This window comes from Cucurbita pepo, chromosome LG01 (assembly GCF_002806865.2).
Source record: "Cucurbita pepo subsp. pepo cultivar mu-cu-16 chromosome LG01, ASM280686v2, whole genome shotgun sequence".
NCBI classification, from domain to species: Eukaryota; Viridiplantae; Streptophyta; class Magnoliopsida; order Cucurbitales; family Cucurbitaceae; genus Cucurbita; species Cucurbita pepo.
In genome coordinates this window covers 7,634,102-7,656,646 of record NC_036638.1, presented here as the reverse complement: position 1 = coordinate 7,656,646, position 22,545 = coordinate 7,634,102, and the positions used below count along the sequence as shown (strand labels likewise).

The 22,545-nt window shown below is 34.3% G+C and overlaps 1 protein-coding gene and 1 long non-coding RNA gene across 4 annotated transcripts; one reads left to right on the top strand and one right to left on the bottom strand.

Annotated features, from left to right (window-relative positions):
- Window positions 1–1,014: 1,014 nt before the first annotated feature.
- Window positions 1,015–11,932, top strand: LOC111781605. Its single transcript, XR_002813005.1, has 6 exons — window positions 1,015–1,345; window positions 6,270–6,310; window positions 9,836–9,984; window positions 10,763–10,916; window positions 11,014–11,307; window positions 11,850–11,932. It is a non-coding gene; the product is annotated as an uncharacterized LOC111781605 (long non-coding RNA).
- On the bottom strand, window positions 6,565–20,737 carry LOC111781585 (transcriptional activator DEMETER-like). 3 transcript variants are annotated; one of them, XM_023662271.1, is made up of 21 exons: window positions 20,553–20,737; window positions 20,003–20,112; window positions 19,096–19,283; window positions 16,513–18,627; window positions 16,098–16,433; window positions 15,032–15,122; window positions 13,533–14,934; window positions 13,350–13,429; window positions 13,169–13,253; window positions 12,990–13,081; window positions 12,849–12,917; window positions 12,701–12,737; window positions 12,515–12,597; window positions 11,793–12,209; window positions 11,410–11,446; window positions 11,266–11,323; window positions 10,938–11,077; window positions 10,781–10,846; window positions 10,035–10,149; window positions 9,889–9,927; window positions 6,565–6,951 (listed from the first exon to the last, which is right to left on the bottom strand). In XM_023662271.1, the coding sequence occupies exons 3-21, from the start codon at window positions 19,217–19,219 to the stop codon at window positions 6,836–6,838; spliced, it is 5,502 nt and encodes a 1,833-aa protein (XP_023518039.1). In that variant the 5' UTR covers window positions 19,220–19,283; window positions 20,003–20,112; window positions 20,553–20,737; the 3' UTR covers window positions 6,565–6,835. The 3 variants fall into 3 exon arrangements, with proteins under 3 accessions (XP_023518039.1, XP_023518047.1, XP_023518053.1); XM_023662279.1 differs by lacking the exon at window positions 20,003–20,112; XM_023662285.1 differs by lacking the exons at window positions 6,565–6,951; window positions 9,889–9,927; window positions 10,035–10,149; ... (2 more) ...; window positions 11,266–11,323; window positions 11,410–11,446 and having other exon boundaries at window positions 12,039–12,214.
- Between the last annotated feature and the right edge of the window lie 1,808 nt (window positions 20,738–22,545).

The following is a 22,545-nucleotide window of genomic DNA, read 5'->3' as shown; positions in this document are numbered from 1 at the left end:
TAGAGTATTTTAAGACTTTCCAAAATTAATAACAGGATATTTTTGGACTTTTTAAACAATATTATTAGATTTTTTTAAAAAAATATCTTTATATTTTATTTTTATAGTACTCTGTGCTTTATAGTTAGAATTGTGGTGAAAAAATGCGAATACAAGCTATGATGCAGTTGAAAGACATATTTATGATGGTCAGTTAAAATCTTCAAATCTTCTTATTTCAACAAAGTAAACTAAATACAGATTTTTTAGTAAATAAATAACTTGCATTGAACAAAATAACTTTATGAAATGTTATTTACTGTGTTTGGAATACTCTTCTTCAAATCATTTGTTTGTTATTAATTGCATTTTAAATAAATGCTTATCTAATTGATCGCTTAAAAACAATTTAATTTTGGATTTGAAAAAAATTTCATTTAAATGTGATTATTGAATTACCATAAATTCGTTTTAATGGATTGTTTTTCTGACAATCACATCATATACGCTATGTCGCGAGTATCTCAACACGAAATTATTATACTTATCAAGTGCTCGGTTTTCTAGCGTGCTTAGACATGCACTACCGATTAGTAATACTATTCTAGAAGACAAGCTTTAACAATCCCGTTGAGGACGGTTGGTGAGGAGTCTCACATCAATTAATTAAAGAGATGATCATGAGTTTATAAATAAAAAAATATATCTCAATTGGTACGAAACATTTTGAAAAAAGAAAAAAAAAGAAATAAAATATTAAATATGTAGATATTTCTAAAAATAGAAAGATACGACCTATTCTTTGAGTTGGTTGGTTATACTTAAAATCAAACAATTAAGTTCACCGTGTTTGCAACTTAAAATATTTAATGATGCAAAAAAAAAAAAAAATATTTATTTTAAAATAGGTTATTCATGAAAAAAAAAAAAGATGATTAAGCTCAAATTATTTTGGATGATTTAGTTTAGTTTCATATATTAATATATATTATTATTCTTCTTTTTATTTTTTAAAAAATTTGTTGTGTCTCACATCCCGGATTTCAAGCAAGAAAAGCGATTTTGTCCTGGGATTTTGTTTTCCCCACGTTTCACCGAAAAGGCATGCACCCCGCGCGCTTAAATATAGTTCGGAGGGAACTCGTAAAGACAAAGAGGCGCGAGACTCGTCCCTCGAAAGCAGCTCTCCATATTTAGAAACTTATCGGTTCTCGCCATACCTGTTTCTTCTTTCCTTCCTTCCTTCCTTCCTTCCTTCATTCATTCATCACCTGTCTCCGTCTCTCTGGATTCTTCATCGCCAAACGCTTGGACCTTCGTCGATGTTGCTTTTGGATTCTTATGATTCAAGCCGGATCATTCACAGGTGCGCTTTAACTTTTTTGATTTCTTTCTATTCAATCGGAACTTGTGATGTGATTGAAAAACCCTAGGTTTTCGTGATTTATTCTCCTCTGTTTGGCATGCTTATCTTTGTTCCTTTGGTTTTCCGGAATCTTTTCACTTGTATCCGGAGATTTCGTGGTTGTAGAAGCTGTATGTTAGTGTCCGTACGATCTGCCATAAGATGACGAAATATAAGAGAGAGAGGGAGAGAGGGAGAAACGTTTTGTTCTGTTTTTCTTTCTGGCGTAGTTTTTCTTCGTTTTCTTGAAGGTGTTATTGGATTATTTAGTTTTAATCTCTTCTGGAGGCGTGTTTTAGTTAATCTGGTTGTTATGGACGATCGAGACAAGGCGTGAATTTACTTCTTGCTGTAGAAAGTGTTTTGTGAGTGTACTGTTTGCTATATGGCTACGGATGTTGATGTTGTGTGCGAAAATTTGACAAATGCTGTTAATTGTCAATTGAAGAAGGTTAGAATTTCTGAATCTTGTTGAGAGGATATCATCGACAGAGGGTATTGAATAATTTTGATGTAAAATGATTGTTTAATGTTTTGAGTACAAAAGTACTCGAGATTAAGCAAAGTTTATTGTTTTTTTTGTCTGTTACCTGTGTTTGTTGTCGTTTAAAATTTGTTTAACTTCTATCTATGTGAACTTGAGATTTTAACTTAAATTAGTAGAGATATACTGATATACCAAAGATCTGGCTGATTTTAGTATTTGATCGTGGTTTTAATCGTGTGGAGAACGTGATAATCTTTTGTAAATTTAAAATGTTTTTGGAGAATTTTTACAACACTGTCATCTAATTAAGTCTTAAAATTTTACCACTTTGAAATCAGAATTATAATTGACTTTTTTGTCAGATTAATTCATGGAATAATTTTGATTATAAAGATGTGATTGGTTAATTAATTGTCGAGCATGCACATACATCTTCATCTTGTCTCAATAACGAAAATCACACGTGAGATGTATCCAGTAAAATCCATACAGACACATTTCTCCTCAATTCATGTACAAAAATAACATTTATGAACTTGTTATTTATCTTTTACCTTTATGAACTTGCTATTTATCTTTTACCTGTTTATCGTTGTTGTTATCATTTTTGTTATCATTTTGAACATCAGTTAATTTTATGGATGTCTTATTAGGATTTTTTGATGTATATGATTACTTTCTGTTATGATTGGGCTCTTGAGACCTTGTGTTATTATCCTTTTGATTAATTTTATGGATGTCTCATTAGGATTTTTTTGATGTATATGATTGCTTTCTGTTATGATTGGGCTCTTGAGAAGCTTGTATTGTAATCCAGAATGGTTGCTATATTATCATTTTTACTAATTGAACCTGAGTTATTTTCATGGATGTCTTATTACAATTCTTTTTTGATGTATATGATGTGTTTTCTGTTATACTGGGGTATCGAGCTTGTGCATGTCTTGTCTTATTAGATTTCTTTTTGATGTATGTATATGATGTGTTTTCTGTTATACTGGGGTATCGAGCTTGTGCATGCTTGTCTTATTAGATTTCTTTTTGATGTATATGATGGGTTTCTATTATGGTTGGGCTCTTGTATGCACCTGCCTTGTCTTAATGTATTTAACTTCAATAGATTTTTTTTTTGCTACCATATAATTAAACAACATCAAGAATATATACTGGNAGTTTTCTGGAAAATCGCAGAGATGAGAAGAAGAAGACGAACGACGGAGGGACGCGAGTTAGGAAAGGAGAGGGTCGGCGACCCGAACCCGCATCTGCCACACGTCAGCATGGGAAAATTCGTAGGAACCCACGTGCGTCCAGATTCGAACACACGCCCTACCTCTCAGTGGACCAGTCAGGCCTCGTCACGTGGCGACACACCAGCGCGCGACTTCATCCCCTCAGCACGTCTGTACGCACGCGTGTCTGTGCACGTGAGGCGAGTGAGACTTATTTTTATCCCGATTTTTATACTGATCTAAGTCTAACTTGATTTAGGACCTATCAGCAAACTTTCAAGAGTTTTGGGCTCTTAATTAGTCGAAAAGTAATCTTCAAAGGGCACGCTTCATTCCTGTAAGTAACCACATGGATCAAGGAAGTAATACTTGTAGGGTGCGCTTGGTTTTGAATGCATGCTAGAGCAAATTATCCATGTGTGGCTAGATCTAATGATCCTCTGTACTTATGGAATTAAAAATATATATGTTGGACTTGCTGCCTTGATGAGATTTCGTACTCGATGTTGGTATGCTTGCTGGTCTATCTTACTATTGCTTTTATCTGTTCATACTATGTTGTCAGACGGGAGAGTTTGTGTATCTGCGCTCCGGGTGTTGATGGATGTTACCGCCCCGCTGAGCTTGTACGATTGTTGTGTATCTGCGCTCCTGTTGTCGATGGATGTTACCGCCCCATTGAGCTTGTATGATTGAATGGGATAGGAGAATATTAAGAGCTACCATATAATTAAACAACATCAAGATTAAACAACATCAAGAATATATACTGGAGTAATAAGTATTGGGACAGGAGAATATTAAGAATATATAGTTCGTTAGAAGTTATTTTATGTCATCACTTGTAATGAAAGATTTATTGTTTTACGTTTATAAAATAATTAAACAACTTTACCTATCTAAAATAACATGGATTGAGATACTTCCTCAGAATACGCTAGCTTATTTAATTGGATATGGTTTTGGCTGGTGAGATTTGTGATAAACTACCTTGTAATTTGTTTTCGTTGATGATCTCTGACTTGCATGATAGCAGTCTGTATATCTTGATAATGTTTGCTTCCGTAGATATGTCTGAATTGCATGAAACTGTATAATGTTTGCAATAGATAACTCTCTTTCCTCTCAAATACTATCTTATCCGGTCCGGCCTGAAAATGATCGAATTCTGATTGTTTAAAATTCTCTATTAACTCTTATAATCTTTAAATAAATAGTTGCCTCTTATACTTGATTTGTAAAGATAACTTTTGAGATAGGAGGACTGAACAATTGTTATTCAAACTGCTAGCAAACAAATTGATGTAAGCAAGCTATGTTATGGAGATATATTACACTAGCAACTAGCAGACACAGGTTGAAGAGCTATAGAATATCTTGTCTGGAGTGGATCGTATTATGACATTATATGTGTGTTTGTGCGGTATATTATATTATTGTATTTTTTACAATACAGTAATATGTAGTTTTGGGAATCATTATTGTTTTTCTCTTTTTCTTTTTCAATTTTTTTCTTTTTCTTTCTGGTTTTTTTATGAGAAACAGAGAACAAAACATATTCAGTTTAAATTCTCATTTATTATTGACCAGCATACCTTTTGATTGCTTTTTCACCACTTTCAATTATGTTAGAGTTCCTCAACTTCAACTACTCCGATCAATCTGTTGACTAGATGTTTTTAAATGGGACTTTATTTGCCTCTTCAGTATGCATTATCTTACTCTGGTGCCACTCTATTGTTAGAGTTGCTCAACTTCAACTGATTGACTAAATGTTGTTAGAGTTGCTCAACTTCAACTGATTGCCTAAATGTTTTTAGATGGGACTTTATTTGCCTATTCACTCTACATTATCTCTTACTCTGATGACTGAGGAGGCACTTTATTTGCCTATTCACTCTGCATTATCTCTTACTCTCATGATTGCGACTTTGCCTCCTCAGTCTGCATGTTTTTAGATGGGACTTTATTTGCCTCCTCTGCATTATCTTACTCTGACTGGGGCATGTTTTTAGATGGGATGTTTTTAGATGTGACTTTATTTGCCTCCTCCCTCTGCATTATCTTACTCTACTCTGGTGACTGGGGCATGTTTTTAGATGGGACTTTATTTGCCTCCTTATTCTCCATTATCTTACCCTGTGACTGGGACTCTATTTGCCTCCTCACTGCATTATCTTACTCTGGTGACGACTCTATTTGCCTCCTCACTCTGCATTATCTTACTCTGGTAAATGGTACTTTATTTGCCTCCTCACTCTGCATTATCTTACTCATGTTTTTAGATGGGACTTTATTTGCCTCCCATTGTCTTTTTTATGTTATACTTTCTCAACTCTTGTGCTCTCCCATTGTCTTTTTTATGTTATACTTTCTCAACTCTTGTGCTTAAAATGTTTTAGATGAGATTTTATTTGCATACTCACCTCGTCATATCTTTCCACATTTTGAATCTTTGATCATAGATTTGTGATTATCAACTATTTGAGGTTTCATATACGGTAAAATAGCTGTTTATGCAAATAGCCTGGTTTGAATGTCTTCTGATCATGGATTTTTATGTTATAGTTTCTCAACTCGTTGTGCTTAAATGTTTTAGATGAGATTTTATTTGCATACTCAATTTTTCCACATTCGCATATCTTTCCACCTTTTCCATTGGCATACCTTTCCACCTTTTGAATCTTTGATCAGAGATTTCATATTTTGTAACGAAGTAGCTGTCTATGCAAATAGCTTCCTGGTTTCCTAGTTTGAATGTCATGTCAAATGTGTGTCTGCATTATTTGCTTTGCTCAGTAGCTGTCTGTGCAAATAGCTTCCTGGTTTGAAATGTCAAGTGCCTAGGTCTGTCAAGTGCGTACTGGTTTGCATAGTTTCTTGGTTTGAATGTCATGTCAAATGTGTCTGCATTATTTGCTTTGCTCAGTAGCTGTCTGTGCAAATAGCTTCGTGGTTTGAATGTCAAGTGTGTGTCTGCATTGGTTTGTCAAGTGCGTACTTGTTAGCTTCCTGGTTTGAATGTCAAGTGCCTAGGTTTGTCAAGTGTGTACTGGTTTGAATCTCAAGTGTGTGTCTTGCATTGGTTCATTTTATTTTCAATTTCAAATTGTGGAAGTTTTCTGATTATCCCTGTTCCATAGTTGACCTTTTCTCTTACTTGCAGGCTTGCAGCTTTCGGCAGGGCGCACTTGATCCATTTGTGAGGTACACACAAATGACTTGCAAGTTTGTTTCATTGTTATTGCTTTAGCGTTTACATTTTTATCATATCTGAATTCATGCCGTCACTAAAATCTTTTCATGCAAAATCATGCTGGGTACCTTTTCCACTGACTTATATTGATCTGGCATTCATTTTTCTCTGTAACAGATGCAATTTTAAACTTTTCACCATTCATATACTGAGTAAGCACAAAAAAGTTAGAACTTACTAAAAGAGAAATTAGACGCAGGCAACATTTGAAGAATCGGCTCTGTTTCGAGCATGAATTGAGAATAATCATAAGAATATCGGTAGGGCAGAGACTACATCTCACTTATGGATTCTAAAATTTCAATTTGGTAATTTTTTCCTTTCCCGCTTGGCGAACATGCAGTGATTGCATTGCACGTTAGACCAAGAATAATTAAAAATCTAGAACAATAGGTTAGTCGAAAATCTTCTTTAGCAGTCAGTAATCCTTTCTGTTGCTCTTGCTCTTACCTTCTGCCTTCTGCATAAAAAGTTCGCTATTCTCTATGTCCATTTTTCACCTTGGCTAGCTTGCTTGCTGGAAAGTGCAATCTAGCAATCAGAGGTCGTGGTGCCCGGGTTTTCTGATCAAATCCTCTGACACAAACAAAGCCTGCAACATTACTCACAATTTAGCTTTTGCACAGACACACAAATGGGAATATAATTTGAGGCTCAATCATCTTTGATAGTGTTACACAACCACAACATACTAAGATAAGATTCTACTTAAATGCAAATTAGGAAAATTAGATATTTAATGTACCCTAATCTAGTCATAATCATCTTTGATTGTTCTTGCATACTGTCTATTACTATTATGCCATCGCTGTGAATTATTACTGTCTATTACTATTATACCATATTTCCCTTGGGATATCTGTTTGTTGTTTATATAGGACACTAAATCCTATAAGCTAGAAGATTTTATTCACTCATGTTTTCTGATCATGTTATGAGGGCATATAAAAAAACTCACTGAAGCTCTTAAATACAACATTTGGCTGTATAATTTTGGGGGGGTATTATTCCTGATGAGATGGTGATAGAGCTCAGATAAAGAAACATTTCAGAGTTCTTTGAAATCATGATAAGGATGAGAAATTGAAGGTAAATTTAATGGGGACCAGGCTGAGGAAATTACTATTATGAGATGAGTTGTGGTCAGGCAAGCCTTAGTTCTTTTCTATAACTCTACCCAAACTGGAATCCTAACCATCTCCATTTTATTAATAGCCATTTAGTCTGGCAAACTCATTGATTGCTGCTGATATGTTCGTTCCTAATTATAGACCTAAAGTTAATGTATCTCTGAAATGCATCTCGTCTTTTGAGGGTGGCTTAAAATAGCAGTTGGATAACCAATCAAAACATGAATTTTTTTTTTTCCCAGTACACTCTCCTTTGGTAAAAATCCCTTAGATTAGAGAGCCAAATCTTTTCCCAACTTAGACCTAGTGAAGAACCACTTTCAGGTAGAGCCCATGAATGTATGAGCAAGAAACTCTAATCTCTCAACTTGCGAGACAAAGAAGGTAGTTTTGGTACAATTTTTTAATCCCAATCTTTTGTTCTCTTTGCAACATTTTTGTGTCCTTTTTTGAATCCATATGGTCTCATTCTAACTTGGAGAATTACACACCAAACTTTTCTCCTATTGTAGTTGGAACATACCCTCACCCTGACATTTGCCGGTGAGACTAGCCCATCAATTCGTGGATTTGTTCCACGTAGTTAAGCATACACTGTTACTTCATGACATCATTCTCCTTAGTTTGGCTAATTTTTTTTCGTTATACCTCAGCTTAAAAGTAAGAGTTACCAGAACTATTTTCACTCTTCACAGGAATTGGTAATTTTTTTCCCTTATCCCTCCACTCTTCACAGGAACTAGCAAGTTTATTGTGACACAAACGGTATACTACTATCATATTAATATCCATATCATCAAATATTAACTTAGGAGAATACATCGCTATATCTCTATAATTGTAAGGTTATAATATGTAAGGATTTCTATTTGTTTTCTATAAGTTTGCTAAACTCTATTTTTAGGTGCTTTGTGTTTTCAGTCCATGCAAAATAATAATAATAATAATAATAATAATAATCAAGAAAAAAGAAGACAGGTCTTTTTAAAAAAAAAAACAAAGCAGATAGCATCTTCCTTTATTTCTTGCTTTTTTTTTTTTTTTTTAAATTAAAAAATAAAGCTCCTTATTTTAACAAAGTAGTATCTTGTCTGGTTTATAAGTTGAATTGTTAGATGTCTTCTACAGGGTGAAAGAGGGTAACCTCTGTCTCTCCGTCCTTCGATCTTTGTTCAAGCAAAAAACTTCATTTACTTCTTGTAGGGATTTAGTTTTCTACGGTTAATTTCTACAATTTATTTCCCATTATACTATATATATATATATATATAATACATAATTGTTTTGAACTTGTTTCCAGTTGAGTAGAAAAATAGTTTTTTTTATTTTATTTATTATTTTTTTTTTGGTAAGCTAAATGGACCTCTAGTAGAAAAGTTTTATGATAAAACACCAGCAAAACCCTTTTCTTGAATTTTAAAAATAAAATTTAAAATTTAATGTGTATATTTCACCTTAATTACGTCATCTTGAAAGAAATGACAAGCTTTACATATAAAAATATGCTTTTCTTAAACAAATTAGTTAATTATAGAAGGTTATGTTTTACATGTATATCCTAGTGTTAAAGAAGTATGGTTGGATTATTTTTTCAGTTTATTTTTTTAATATATTAATTCAAATCTACAGTGTCACCCAAACATTTCAAGAACTTAAAAACATAATTATGTTGAGCTCTCCGTTGAAACAATGCGCTAATGTCAAATATGTTTGAAATGATTATGTATGACTAATAGTTGGCAGAACTATTAGTATCTATGATACAAAAAGTTTTTTTTTTCATAGATATTTTTTAATAGTAAGTTTGTCACATAAATTTTAAAACCTATAAAATTATTTTAATGTATATAGGTTAAATACACGATGTAAGTAAGGATAGGTAAAACGTTAGTTTTTTTTCTTTCAAATTGCTAATAGCCAAAATACATATCGGAATAATTGTTATATTTAAAACGTATATAAAAGTTGAATTGTTGGTCTATATATTATAAGAAACGGATAAGATCTTGAAATCATCGCTATATGGTCCAAATAATAACCATTTTATTTTTTAAAAAATATAGTCAGTAAATACTTGTTCTTCTCAATTTTTTTGGCAACCGGTTAATACAAGAAATAGAAGAGATTAGAGCTTAGTAGAAAAAGTTGGTGTTAGCTTTTGGGTGAGGAAGTCGCGATAAATAATAATACTATTTAAAAAATTATAATTTGGAACTAATGACCTTATCATTCAATTCCAACTGAAACCTCTAAATTTCATTGGGTAATTTTCTTTTTTAGTTTCTAACTTTTTAGTATAAATATATAATAACTAACTATTTTTACGTTGTGTTATCTTGTGACTAGGTATAAAACGTAGGCCATCATGCAAGAAATTTGTAAAGGAAGGAAATACGTACCTCTCCAAAAGCATTGCTGAATCTCTTCCGTCACAAGGCCTAGTTCCATGAAATGGATACATCAGTGATTTTTCATGGTTGGAAGTGCGGTTTTAAGTATGATCTTCTTTGTTTAAAGCATAATCTAGAATTTTGCGCATGCTTACCCTTGAATATTGATGATACTGATGTTCCGAAGTAGACGGTTCGTCTAGGTAAGTTCCATAGCCATGTTCTTGGAACATCAATCGGTTTCATACTGGATTCATGATCTGCGAACATCTGCGAGTTTGAAATGGCATGTTATTGAAGTATTTTGTTGGCATGTTGGCTATAAATTAGAAACAAAAGGAAACATACAAATTTTACTAATTACTAACGTTTCGTTGTTATTTTTATGTTTTCTTTTCTAATGGATATGTTTGATAATGCATTTTTTTTTTCTGTTTCTCATAAATACTTTTCTAATTTTTCTCTCTAAAAAATTTCCAAAATTCTATCAAAACGTTTATCCTTTTCCCCCACTAATATTTTATTTCCTTCTTACTTTTATTTCAATTCTAATATATATATCACTAAAAAATTTAATATTTTTCCAAACTTCTTTTTACAATTTATCACAAACTTATCTCTAACATATATATATATATATATATATATATATCTAATTTTTTTTTCTCTATAAAAATTATTTATTTATTTCTGGATTATTATTCTCTTATTTCAGTAACAGTTATCCTTACATCTATTACTTGTTAAAAGCATAAGGATTTCAAATTTAATCAGCAATTCTCGGATTTCAAATCAAATTTAATTAAATTTAAATCATAATTGTCCAACTTGATAACGTTATAGATTTTCTAACGACTATTTATTTCTCTGCCAATGATGATAGGTGTTAGACAGGACTTACCTCGTTTACTTGAAAATATGTTCCATTGAGTGGAAAACTCCCTCGCATTGCGGTTCTGCAAGGCACCTGTAATTTTGCAATAGGGAGGTGCAGAAAGTTTAAGGGACTAATAGCCTTTCATCGTATTGAATTCAAGGTAATGTTACTTGTACTTTACCAGTAGCGTTCCTCTAACTGTTTGAGAATTAGCTTCTCTTCTACTATTGCATGTGAAACATGTTTTCTCGTTGCAGAGCCTGTCTGGGTCTTGAGATCCACAACTTTGTTCTGGTGGTTGAATCGAGTCTGCTGTTTCACCTGGAGATTTAAGGAAAAAATTAAAATAGTTCCTCTTTCTGGTTAAAACAGTTATTTTCCATGAAACATGAATTTTTTTGATGATTTGCCCCCACTCCCTCTAGGTTAACAAAATGGAAAAGGGGAAAGGAGGGAGGCAGATAAAAGGAACAGAAAATCATTGCTTTATAGAACTGACTACTGCTTACCAGGAGTCCATATTGCTAGAAGATATGGGCTTGGATCATCAGGTTCTCGTCTATCCATCTGTATGTTCAAATAACCAATTGTTATTATATATTCAAAGTCAGTACGTTACTTTTGCTTGTATCAAAATAAAATGGAAATTTTACCTCTCTTAAGAGAGGATGTGAATCTGGAAGTTCATACCTGCATTTAGATAAAGAAGTGAGTTATAGAGTGCATTACATAGTTTCAAGTGCATACAAAAGAAAAAACAGTCCAACAACTTCAAGACGGGACTCCAATTCAAAAGGAATCTTTCTGACTCGTAACTACAAAAAAATACAGGGGTATTCTTTAGCATATATTAACACGGGTGAGCTTTTTTTTCCTGAAGGTTTACGGACATCAATGAAACTTCCGAAAATAAAGGGGTATTTTTGAAATAAGTAATAAGATTAAGGGTATTTTCTATAATTGAGCCGTTAATTGTTTTAATTCGTTGTCTTCTTTCTTTATATTAAGAAAATGAAAAACGAGAAAAAGAACTTACACTTGATGCTCTGTCCGTAGCCTGCTCACATTCTTCAATTTTGGCGTTGGGATATAGGCAGCTTCTGGGTTCAATGCAACTAAAGCTCTAGACATATCACCCTCTGGGATGTAGTTCTGCAAAGTTGTTTTGAACTCTTCCATGCTGAGTTTGATGGTAGGAATTTCATCAGGATCCTCGTAGAACAAATCTTCAATGTCACTTTCAGTCATCTCGTTGGGCTCGGGTTCTGGTGTCGCTGGTACTTCAACTATTGGCTCACACTTGCTGGTTTCCAAGGTATTTTCTGTATATGTGCTTTCAGGAGGAAGAATTGGCAAATGACTCGTGACTATAGGTGGCTGTTTCTCTGTGGAGATGGGATTGGTTGAAGCCACTATGCCCTTTTCATCCGGTGCTGGCAGAGCAAGTCGGGCACTGCACTAAATACAGTTTGGGTTTTAGTTCAGAGTTGAAAAGGTAAGTAAATAGACAAACGAGTGGACAATATATTTATGAACGAAATTTATTGCATTGGACTTTCATGCTATACAAGAAATTCCTCTTGCCCTTTTGCTGTTCCCTTTGGTATTATGTGATATCAGTATGTCAATATACCTAGATTAGTCTGTAGTTCTATTTGATTACTCGACCGGATACCAAATTATATGGAAAGCCAGTTTCCGATGGTGTCAGTATAGACAAGATCGCCAACACATGCAATTCGAAAGAAATTGACAAACCTTGCAAAAGCACTTGCGAAGTGTTTGCACTCTCCTCTCATAGGACATGCATTGCAATTTGGCTTGCTTTTTGTGCAGAACACCTGATGTCACAATTAGGAATGACAAGTTGCATTTAAAGTCAGTCTACAAACATAACGACAGTGATATATGGAAGGGTGTGAAAAATTGGACACTACGACTCACCTTTCCGAATGTAATTAATTGGTAGTGTAGTTCATACCTGTGGAATAGACATTTGGTCAGGTTATAGCTTTGATTGAATTCAAAAGAATTTGAGTTCAATCTATTGCTTAGTCATCAAACACGAATAATGAATGTTTTGAGAGGTTACAGTGTTCGTTGATCAAGTTTGCATAATCTTGGCCATAGATATTTTTGAATGGTCTCCAGCACTGGATACCTACAAAAAGAATGGAGGTTACAAGTTTTTGATTACCGAAAACTGACCATTCATCAGTCGAGTGTTACTTACAGTTCTAGAAGGTGTAATTGTAGTGACTCGGGTAGCGGTTGAAGAGGAACCCATCCAAGCCGAACAGCTATTCTTCCAACATTTGTGTCAACCTAGTTAGAGAGCCATGTAAGATGATATTAGAAGCCCCTCTATAAAGCTTTTAAAAAAACGATTGGTTTGTCTGTGAGAAATCATACAGGGAAAGCAAGATGATGAAGTGTTAATAGACGAACACACTCTACACTTTTCAAACCCAATCCTCGTACACTCAGTAGATAATCCCTGCAGCAGGTATACATCTTTTTAATATTATATAACTATAAATCAAATAAGTAAATCAGTTAAAGATGCTAGAATTGATAAATTTTAATATCGTACTTTGCTTGGTCTGGGGGAACATCTCTTAACCATTCAAGATCAATGCTCCCATGATCTGTTACCAGACGATTCAAAAACTCCTGCAACATTATTTTATGATGCAAAGAGTAGTCGTTACTGCTTGGTATAATTGCTGGTCTAAGTAAAAGTTGGCCTTTAAAGACTTCAATTGGTTGCACGTACCTTAATTCGTTCAGCTAGCATGTTGTTCATTCCTCGTTCCTTGATAGCACTAGAAATTTCTTGAACGTTGGCTAGTCTGATTGCTTCATAGTCTATTGAATCCATGGCATCCTTGCCCTTTTCTTTTATTTGTCCATTGGCTTCCACCTGCTTTCTCAAACTATCCCAATCAATTGCACTATTTTTCTCACTATTGACCTTTCTTCTTTTTGCTTTTGAAGGGCTAATATTTCCCTCATTATCTGCCTGAGATAGAGAATGGGCCTCGTTATTTGAAAAGTTTATCAAATTGCCCTTTCCGGGTAGCAACTTTTCTGTGTGAGCATGCACATGTACGACATTTGAGAGGGCACTTTTCTTCGCTGGTGTATCTAATTCTGGGGGAGGATTGCTAACTGACGCACTTTCTAATGGGGAAGTGTTGTTCCTCTCACATGGTTTATAATTGTCATGAAGACTATACTCGCAACGAGATGTCAATTGAATACCATTACCCTGCCGGTGCACTGAGTGCTCACTGACAGACTCGCTATGCTCCATCCTGGTTGTTTCTTGTGTTCTTGCTGGCCTATTCTCTTCAGCACTGATTTTATCCGAACTTCGGTCAGGATCCTCGGTGTTTAAGCTATGGCAAGTCGTGTTCTTTTCTGTAGAGCATCCAGATATTATCGATGGTCCTGAAGATATGCTCTCTTCACTGAATGCTTCACGGCCTTCAACCTCCAATACCCCGCAGTCGGAGGTCATGCGCAACTGATTGTTTGAAGGAGCATCTGGCAGTTTTTTTTGTTGGTTTTCAATATTTACAAGGAAATTAAACAAGGAATGGCCGCTGAGATTGTCAATCTCATTCCATTCTGATGTTAGTGAATCCTGTTTTCCATCTGGTAATTGCCAGTGCTTATGTTCTGAGACTTCATCAAAAACTGAAGTTCTATTCTTGTCACTGAAGGGTTTTTCAATCACGGTGGTCGTTTCCGTTTGTTTGATATCTGTGAAATTTGAATAATGGGTGCTGTTAGAATTGTTACTTACAATGGGTTCTTCTGCCTCTGAGTTGGATCCAGAGCATGATCTGGCCCCTGCAGTACCTTGTGTGATTGTGGAGTCGAAGGAACCTTGTGAGGATATGACTTCTTCCTCCACAATTTGACCTCCCCGCTCTGTGAAAAAGTTTTCAGTCCCCGAATTTACTCTGTGATTTTGATGGATAATTGAAGTCTGGGGCATCTCAAAGCTTGGCACGGATAGTTCCTGACCATCCCATCTTATAGAATCTGCCGGATACTGTAGACAAGTTGCTAACTCGTTGGCCACTATGCTTGTTTCAACTTCATCCGGAGTTCTAAAGTTGCTGGTAGATTTTACAGGGAATCGTGCAGCTAGCGACATGAAAGCAGAGCTGTAAAGAAAGATGAAAAATAGTGATCCACTTGTTTATAATTTTGCTTCAAAGATAATCTTGATCTAGAGTTCTAACCGAAATGATAAGCCTATACCTTGAAAGATGATCCGAAACATTCTGGGTTAGGAAAACTCCTATAACTGAATCAACAACTGATCCTTTCCATCGTGAGAATCTTCTATCTCCTGCAAAGAGCCCAAGAGAATTTCGATATATATACCACAAATATACAAGACAATTTTATTTATCTCCTGCAAAACGTGTTAACTTGGAACTGCAAAACTTTTGGCTGCTTAAGATACAATTAAATTGATTTTCTGGCTAAGTAACCATAGCTAAGTTATAATCGATATATATTTTTTCCTTTGAAGTCATAAATCTCTATACCTCTACTTAGTTTATTAAAAAATAAAATAAAACTAGAATATGTATCTCATCTAGTTTAGACAAATACATTTAACTAAAAGTTAGAGGTTTCAAGTTCCTTCCCATATATTTTTTATCAGTATTATTTTGCATATTTATTACACATCTTCGGATCATTTCAAAATGCTCATTTTCCATTTTATTTTCTGTACAAGAGAATTAAATCTTTTATTAAACATACATATACAAATAAATTAATCTTTTTTTTAATGAATTCTAATTCCTGTTCATTAATCGAGTAAACAAAATTTTAATTGTAATTCATGTGAACTTATGGAAGTAAAACGTGGAAATGATGAAATATTTAAATATATAGAAAAATTGAACAAAATTGATTGACACTAACATTCAAAATTTAAAGATTTGTTTAGACACAAAAATTTAAAGTTTAAAAACTTATTTATACAAAAGTGAAAGTTTTGAGATATTCTAGACATTTTTAAAAGTCATAACCAAATAGATATCTGAAAAATTTATAGACATTCTAATTTAACCCAAAAATAAAAATTAAGTAAAGACTTGGTAAAACCATTTTGGTTTTGGCCTTTTTATTTTGAACTGCAGATTATGTTCAAAGAAAAACAAGGAACGATTTGAGATTTGTTAACCAGCCTTTTGTAGTTTTCGTTTTGGTTTTCTTTATCTGACATTTTAATCAATAGAAATTTTCAAGTAAAGGAACCAGTGTTCTATCCGGGATTCAAGGAATTTGATAGGAAGATTAAGAAATGAACCTTGCACAAGATGCATCCTTGCAATGAATGAATCAGCTCGACCACGGAAAACTTTCCGTTCTTCTTCCCACCATTTCTCCTTGTCTTTCTCATGGTTTTCAATGCCCTCGATTCCTTCCTTGCCCATTAATAAATTCCATATTCTCTCCGTCTCTGGATCAAGGTCAACTCTAGGTCGTGCCTTACGTTTCCTTAAATATTCAGACTCCACATATGGAACTACTGCACCATTTCCATTATATGGAACAATAGCATTTTGCTCCGTCCTGGTGGCTCCTTCATCGTCTTTAAGACTGAGACTCTTCAATTTGCGTGTGATCTCATATTCTAGTAGACCTACACCAATGTCAAGAGGCTATAATTAGTACTTCACGGCAAGATCGAATTCCTCATCTGAAGAGTTAAATGTACTTACTTGTTGTTTTAGCGGAGAATTGCTGCATGCCAAACGAATAGCCTTGTTTCTGTACATTTGTTGCTAGCGAACCTGATATCATGGGTTGGCAGGCTTGCCTTACTGTCAGTATACTATTATTAGGTTGTCTGCATGCATACCATTGTTCTGGGGCTTTCGGATGAGGAAATGGTTGGAGCATGTTACATTTGTCACGAATAATCAAAGAGCGATGGCTGTTAACCGTATTCAACCCAGAGGTCTCGCACATCCTATTTATTTCTGGGTGCAGATTGTGAGAGACTTGTCGCCTTTGAAAATTGTTTCCATGGACGACTGAGTGAATATGCCCGTCACCAATAATTTCTTTAGTCCAACTACTTTGTCTGTCTGTGATTTGGTTACTTCTAATATGATAACCATTTAGCATGGCCTGCTTCATTTCTGCAGTAAAACCAACTGAAATGGTAGGACTGCAACCTGTTGTATTGAGGTGCCTTGAGCAATCCTCATTTGGTTGGATAGTAGAATATCTGTTATGGAGGGTTGAGTAGAGTCCAGACTCAAATTTCTTCCCAGGAATTTCTAAGGAACCTACGTTTGTACTGCTGCCTAGTCTGTGGAACTCACCCGTTTGAAGCGCCTCTTGACACAACACTGAAGAGTCCAGTGAAGTAATCGAGCACAACTGTGTGGGCTGAGCCGTAAGCGGGCAGCCTCTCTTTGATCCCCTCGCTTCATTAATATTAGACTGATGATTTGGAACTGTTTGAGAATATGCTGAGTTCATCCCCATCATCTCCTTATAATAAGTATTTCTTTTAGCTGTAGTTGCAAATTTCTCCATTTCTTCTGCACGGATGTTTTGCTCGACAGGTGTGTATCCATTGCTGAATCCGGTTTGATATTGATATCCTTTTCCCTGATCTAAAATTCTTAGAACATTGAACAAACTTTCTGCTTTGTTGTATCCTGAACTGTTTAATGGGCTCTCAGCTGCCTCCCTTTCGGATTGTGATATGTGAGAGGTCATCATGTGATTCATACGAGCAATGTAACTCTGTATTGAAGGTTGCACACTTTCAGCCACCAGTGTTCCCAGCCGATGATTGTCTTGAACATCTGGACTTGTTCCACAGATACCATTACTTTGAGTGCTGAAGCCTGGAACGTTTGATCTCGTAATGAAGCAAGAGTTCCCCATGTTCTCTTGCATATCCTTCTCATTTCGTTCCTTTTCCTGCTCCTCATCTCCAGTTTTTTCCATCTCAAAATTTATTACTCTCCGGCAGGATTTTGTTTTAGCTTCAGGGTTCGAATCTTTAATCTCCATAATATTCTCAGGTGGAGTAACAGCTTCTTTGATGTTCTTCCTCCTTACATACTTTCTCTTTCCTGATGGGGTTTCCTTGGAAATCTTTGGTGTAACCGGCTTAGGAGACTTTTTGGGTTTTCCTTCCTTTATAACCTTGGGCCTATGTTTTCTACGCTTTGGTGTCTTCTGCTCTGTTGTCTTGTGATCAATTACTTGATCGCTGCCCTTCTCCGCTTCATTCGTTGGTTCAGAAATGCCCGCAGATAATGTATCCGTGAGATCTTTCAAGAGTTCATCATGTCGCTTCTGAGTTGCTTCATCTAGTGGAACTGTGACAAAATTCTCCTGTGTTTCCTCGTAAAGGCTTAAATTTTCATCTAATGGAAGATTAAGTAAATCAGTAAAGCTTTCTCCAGAGAATACCATGGGCGTATGCTGTCTTCTTTTGGGGGGTCTCTGTTCTGGTGTCTTGTTGAGATCAATTTCTAGATCTCTCTGCTTCCCAAAGTCTTTCGTTCCTTTGAATGGAGTAGAATTGCCAACACACGATGATTCCACAATGCTTTGTAGAAGTTCGTCACAGGGTTGACGAGGTGCTTCAGCTTGAAACATTCTGATGAAGTCGTCCTCGCCATCTTTCCTGAAACTTGAACTTTCATCTCTTACTAAAAAAGATGATGTGGCGATGTGATCATATGCAAAATTTTCCAGATGCGATGAGACGGGCGGTGTATGGGCTGAGTTCATAAAAATCGACATTTGGTTGCCTTGTGTCATCGATACTGGGTTGTTATGATTGGGTTGGTACATCGGGAGTCCATCTGGAAGATTCACAGAACACAATTTCATTGCTCATCAATTGTGAAATAAGAAACAACCGAAAAGAAATATATGCATGGCAACATGTAATAGCCAAATACAGCAAAAATTTAACTATACCCAATGCAATGGTTCAGCCAAATACAGCAAGAACTTAACTACACCCAATGCAATGGTTCAGCCAAATACAGCAAGAACTTTCATTTGGTTATGGAAAAGGATAAGAGTAAGTCTGTCTAACGCAACGAACAAGATCACCATTTTCTTTGACAACATATTATGTGACTAACGCTATCCTGGAGCAATTCTTTACATCGTATCATTAGCAATCAAGTTTTCTCGAGTGTGCGTGTGTGATTATAAATAGAATCATTGAGATAGGGAAACTCTTACTTGAAAACATCAATTTGTAATTTTCTGAATGTATCAATATTAATAAAAATAATTACAGAGATAATTCGTGGACTTACATGTGCGTACATGTTGCGCGTAGCTATCGTTACTGGAAGGTCTTGAACCTGAATAAAGATTTTGGTTTCTAAGCAATAAATTGCCCGCATAGAAATCCCCGCTGCTGTTATACTGAGAATTCATGTTCAATTCTTTCAACGCATACAACGAACATTTAAGGCAATTCTCCAAATTGTGTCCGACCAAGCTGCAAAAACAAACGCATAAATTTCATCATGTTAAGGTATAATAGCAGAAAACGAAAATTACAAATCTTACATGGATAAAAATGAGAGCGATGAAACACATTCTAAAGAAACTTGAACTGAAACATAAGTATAACTCATAAGTCGACTGTTAAATTCAATCTTGTAGTGGTAGATCACGTTTCCTCCATTGTTATGTAGAAATGCAATATCAAAAAGTAGATGAAAAGATTGAAGTGGAAACTTTGCCCAACTCCAAAAAAAACATTAAGTAAATAAAATAAAAGAACAGCTCAATAATGTTGATCTTCTAAGCCAGTTTACTACTGCAGTCATTGAGAGAGAATCTAAATTATTCGAATAAGTTTATATCGCAGATTTGTCCAAGCTCCTTGGCACGTTAAAGTTACACTTGAAAAATTGAAATTCTGAACGAATTTGTTTAAAACTGGAAGAGAGGAAAATTCTACGGTTAACTTTCACTTAAACAAGCTAGCATTTAAGAACGTTCAGCATTAATATTTTTAACCGCACTTTGAATAATGCCATAGATGATAAATTCACAAGAAATTAGAAATCAAATAACAGTGAAGATATCCCGAAGAACAATCCTCTGGATACAGATAGCAATGACAGAACAATTTTATGCATTATAAAAACGGAGCACAAGATGAGAACTCCATAAGAAATTCATTTCAATGTCTAATAAGTTAGAAATTACCGAATGACCAAGACAATACACTCAGAGTCGAGAGAACGATTCAATTAGAAATGTGCACCATAAAATTTGTCCAGTTCCGCTTCAATTCCTTCGAATTTTGCGATTATATTCTGTACATAGTCAAATTCACAAGATTAATCCCCTGAAATACGTCGGAGTGAGCTCTGGATCAACCTCCTCCAGAGCATCTACTTCGATTATTTCTAAAGAAATGGAAATTGTAAATGACATAACAAATCTAGTTCGATAAAACATCAACTCATTTGGCAGGCAGTGGTCAAAGTACATACCAATGGCTCAAATGCTCNAAAAAAAAAAAAAAAAAAAAAAAAAAAAAAAAAAAAAAAAAAAAAAAAAAAAAAACAGGAAAAATAGATGAACATCGGAGAATTACAGAAATTAGCCCAGCTTCGACCGAATCAACCAAGCAGATAACAGAAATGTACAGTACAAAATAATGAGGCCTCAATTTGAGCCCTAATTTTCGATATTCTTGTGTCCATTAGCACAGGAGATGAGAGTGAGTCAATCAAAGATGAATTCGAATTACCTGTTTCGCCAATATCCTCACCGATCCAATGCTTGTTATTTTGCAATTAGCTCCTCTAAGCTACTCCGAATGAGTTTCTTGGTCGATCAAATGCCAAATGCTGATGGAAAGAGAAAGGGAGGAGAGACTTACGTTGTTAGCTTGAGTTCCAGGAGAGAGAGAGAGAGAGAGAGAAAGATAGAGATGGACCAGGGACGTTTAATTAAAAATAAGAAAAAGAAAAATACTTCACTTCTGATTCGGTCCTTGGAGTCAGCGTTACCGGCTTTCTCTTGGCTCTGGCGCTGAACCGGTACTTTTTCGGTTCGAACCGGTCTGTTGTAATGTACGGAAATTCTTTTAACGAGTATTGGCACAGATATCCACTCATTTCCGGTTGTAGTCAATGAACCGTCAATTTATTCGGTTCGATCTAATCGAATCAAATTAAATAATATAATAAAATACTATGTTCAGTAAATTTAAACGGGTGAATCGAAAAATTCATTTCTATTAAATTTGGAATAATAATTGTTAGCCTGCCTTATATTTCATGCCTGATTTTAATTAATAAAAAAATAATTATACATGGTAACAAAAATTAAACTTGATAAGGAAAAAAACTAATAAATAAATTACAACAAATAAAAAAAGATGATTTGCTCATTATTAACTTTAAAATTTTAATAAATTTAAAATACAATAATAATTCACGTTCAATATTAATCAATAAAACCAACTTATTTGAAGAATTTATATTATTGGTCCAACTATTAAAGGATAAAACTAAAAATTATTAGTCAGTTAAGTTTAAATACGGTTTTATCAATTTTGACACGGTAGGTTTTTTCGACCTTCAATTTTGTCTGTTTTACCCGCTCCAACAATTAGTACGATTTCAAACATCGGTGTTAGATCGCTCATATCCCAACAATCGGTTCCATTGTCAAACTTATTTTTCATGAATCAGCATATGAATTTGGATGCGAACCCGGTTGAGACAATTCGTTAATACATGAATAATAAATTTGAAGTCTGTTGAAGCATAGCTTAATTATCTTGGCGTTCCTATTTCATTAATTTAGATATCATAGTTGAACAACATGATTTACTAGAAAAATTCGATTTGAACACTGATTTTATTTTTCACATAGTCATATACTTAACTTCAACGATTAAAATCTATATTAATCGATCGGCTTATACCTTATTAACATGTTTTAGAAGTCAATATTAACATAGACCAATGGTTAAAAATTCATACACTCGTCCTAATTATAAATTCTATTTTTAATGTTTTAGATATATTTTTAAAACTCGAAAAAAAATATTTAATATCAAAGTTAGAAAACAATAAATAATGATGAAATGGGAGGGCGACAATGGGTGATGAAGAGAAGGGACATAAAATAATAATATTAATAATAATAATAAAGTAATAAAAACTTGGGTAAAAAATAAACTTTATCTTTATTTACGCGTACTAAAATGGTCCCAAGAAAAAGCAAATTCTTAGCGGCCAGTTTTAACATGATTTCCACATGCTTTGTTCCTCAACGTATGGGGTGGGGATTCGGTGCGGACAAAACCACAATTACGACTTTCGTTTAAAGTCCATCATGTGATTGATGATGCTTTGTCATTGATTCATCCTAAAAATACGTCACATCCTCTTGCCAAATTGAATTATTTCTATATATATTATATATATATAAAAAAATTATTTATAAGGTTTTTTTTTTAAAAAGAATATTATAGTTTAGAGTTAAAATTATGTACTATCCATTAATATTATTATCCCTTTCCAAATTGGCTTCAAATAAATATGTTTTTATAAATTTTTAGTAAATGAATATAAATTTTTAGTAAATGAAAAAAATTATATTTAGTTTCTTTGTTGAAAAATGGAACCATTTTTTAATATGTATAGATCAAAATATAATATAATACTAAATAAAATTTTAATAAGTAAAAAATTTATATTTAAATTGAGATAAGAATTGGCTTAAAATAT

Coding starts and splice junctions, on each gene's coding strand:
- LOC111781585 (XM_023662271.1), bottom strand. CDS start 19,219: ATGAATTCTCAGTATAACAGCAGCGGGGATTTCTATGCGGGCAATTTA. Junction 13,082..13,168: donor TTCATCATCTTGCTTTCCCT/GTATGATTTCTC, acceptor CTCTCTAACTAG/GTTGACACAAATGTTGGAAG. Junction 11,447..11,792: donor CTACGGACAGAGCATCAAGT/GTAAGTTCTTTT, acceptor ATCTAAATGCAG/GTATGAACTTCCAGATTCAC.